Genomic DNA, 2291 nt, shown 5'->3' with positions numbered 1-2291 from the left:
GGGAACCGTTGGCCACACGCTCTGCCCGCCTCCCTCCCTCCCCAAGGAGGGGCAGGTAAGGGCTCTCTGTGCCATCCTCCACCCAACAACGCTTGAACCTACTCTGTGCATCCATCGCCAGCCCAGCATACCGGGCATGTTTCCCCAAACGTGTCCAGTGGGTTTCCAAAGAAGACCTCACACACAAGGGTTCCAACACGTTGCTCCGTATAATAGCCTTCACTCTGAGAACCGGCACCTCGATGAATTTGCTGAGCAGGAGGAGGTACTTTACGGATGGGCATGCTGCTGTCCTCTTAAAGATGGGCTGTGAGCCTTCGTCTGCCACGGCCACAGCCTTCTTTCAACGGCAGAAATTGGGGGGACGTGGGCATGTGAGACCTCAGGAGGCTGGAAAGCATGCAGCTGGGAGGTAGGGCTGAGGCACTTTGCCACGCTGGTCCCTGCCCCCGCAGCATGCCAGCTGTGTTGGTAAGCGTATGGCCTGCCCGTACTGCTGAGGCTGACATCCAACAGCAGCAGGACCACGTTAAACACGTGCACATGCTATCCAGCAAAGGGCACTAGCTCTACATCCCTTTCAGAAACTTCTTTGACAGCAGCTTCCGCAGGCTGGGGGTGTTTTATTCCCCTAGCACCTCACTGGGTCCCAGTGCAGTCCCTTGCACAGCAGGCTGCCCGCTGCACATCCTCACTCCAGGGTTAATCAGTCACTTGTGAGATGTAAAAGCAAAGCCTCATTCTCCAGTAGCTGCTGACAGAGGATTGCTGGCTGCAGTCCTATATCCAGCTTCCCTACATTTTTGCTGGTGCACAAGATGCTCTGCTCTCCATTACATTGCTGGTGGGGGAGGACAAGGGGACAGCCCCTCTCCTGCGTGACAGCCTGCAGAATGACAGCCTCTGTTGTGTTGTGTGTGCGTTATGTGGGGGTTTTGTTTCCACCCAGCAGCTGGAGGGAATAAGTCACGTACTTGACGTCTCTCCGGAACAGGGCTTGCACCCGGGCACAAGCAGTGCTCCCCAGGAGTGTTTGCAGTGATGCTCACACAGCTGTCTGCAGCCAAGCCTTGTGTGCTGCTCAGACCTCCCAGTGCTGTGTCAAATCACCCGGTGTGGAGCAAGGCCTGGAGCTGTGCCAGCAGTTGCAGCCGGCTTCAGCGTAGCCCTTTAGAAAGCAGGATGGGCGCTGACTGGAGTGCTGCCATGCTTTGTGTGTGTGTGACCCATGAGGCAGCCTGGACTCAGAGCATGGTCTGCTGCTGACATTGCCCCTGCAAGCCTCCAGGCCCCGGGGCTCTCCAGAATTGGTGGCAGTGCTGCTCGCCCTGAGCCCCACTCCCCCCTCCAGCTTCAAACAACACCATTCAGCTGGTGGCTCAGCTCTTAATCTCCGGGATGAAATTTCCTGCTGACATCAATGGTGCTGCTGGACAGGCAGCTGGAAGAGCCCCTGCTTATCCTGTCTGGGAAGCTCTTCCCTTTGTTCCCAGTCAGCTTCTAGCTCCAGCTGATGCACAGCGTCACCAAAAAGAGGATGCCAACTGCATTGGGTTTTATGCCCTCTTATAATGGGGTGAGGTGTCCGTTTCTCCTTCACTGAGGGTGTTTAGGGGGCAGTGGAGAAAGCAAGCCCTGAGCAGGCAGTGTTGGCACAGGTTTTGCTCTGGAAAACAAGGAAAAGAATTAAAAGGCCCTCATTTTCTGCCCCAGCACCCTGTCTGCTCTCTGACAATGCCCCGAGTGTTCTTGAAGGAGCACACACTGCTTGCAGACAGCTGAGACTGGAGCAGAGCACGGTGCCCGGTGGAACAGAGGCACGAGGGGAAAAGCCGCAGAAAGCCGTCCTGTACGTGCGTGCGATCACCCGGAGGAATGGGAACATTTGGGCTGGGATCAGTTAGAAGAAGGAAAAAAAAAAAAAAAGCATCTTAAAGAGGTATTTAACGTGCCGTGTCCTCGCATGCCACGCAGGGCACGTGCCTGCCTTCGGGCTCGGCTCTGCCTCCGGTCCTCCGAGGCAGACACGCCCGTGTGTCTTCGGACTCGGTGACACTCACGGTCCCAGCGCTTCGGGCAGAAGGGACGCGGGAATAGGGACAGCCACCAGCCCGGAGCCGGTGGGGCAGCGGGAGCGGCACCAAGGCTCTGGGACACAAAGAAAGCAGGGATGGATGCGGCGAGCACCTCACCCCGCAGTCTTTCTTAACGACCGCGTTGCCCAGCTCTCCGCGCTGCCCGGGCAGTCGCAGATGCCCCCGAGGGCGCTCCGCACCGCCCCCCGCAGTTCC

The 2291-nt window shown here is 57.7% G+C and overlaps 1 protein-coding gene across 1 annotated transcript in view; it reads left to right on the top strand.

Annotated features, from left to right (window-relative positions):
* Window positions 1-72: 72 nt before the first annotated feature.
* PHRF1 (PHD and ring finger domains 1) overlaps window positions 73-2291 on the top strand; it is a 27143-nt gene continuing 24924 nt past the window's right edge. Inside the window, exon 1 of the mRNA XM_010711151.3 lies at window positions 73-265. Within this exon, the coding sequence (XP_010709453.2) occupies window positions 137-265 (129 nt within the window). The 5' untranslated portion in view covers window positions 73-136. The remainder of the gene's footprint in view (window positions 266-2291) is intronic.

The sequence above is a fragment of the Meleagris gallopavo genome, chromosome 5, assembly GCF_000146605.3.
Source record: "Meleagris gallopavo isolate NT-WF06-2002-E0010 breed Aviagen turkey brand Nicholas breeding stock chromosome 5, Turkey_5.1, whole genome shotgun sequence".
NCBI lineage: Eukaryota > Metazoa > Chordata > Aves > Galliformes > Phasianidae > Meleagris > Meleagris gallopavo.
The sequence above is the reverse complement of the archived record's forward strand: the minus strand, read 5'-3'. Positions and strand labels throughout refer to the sequence as shown.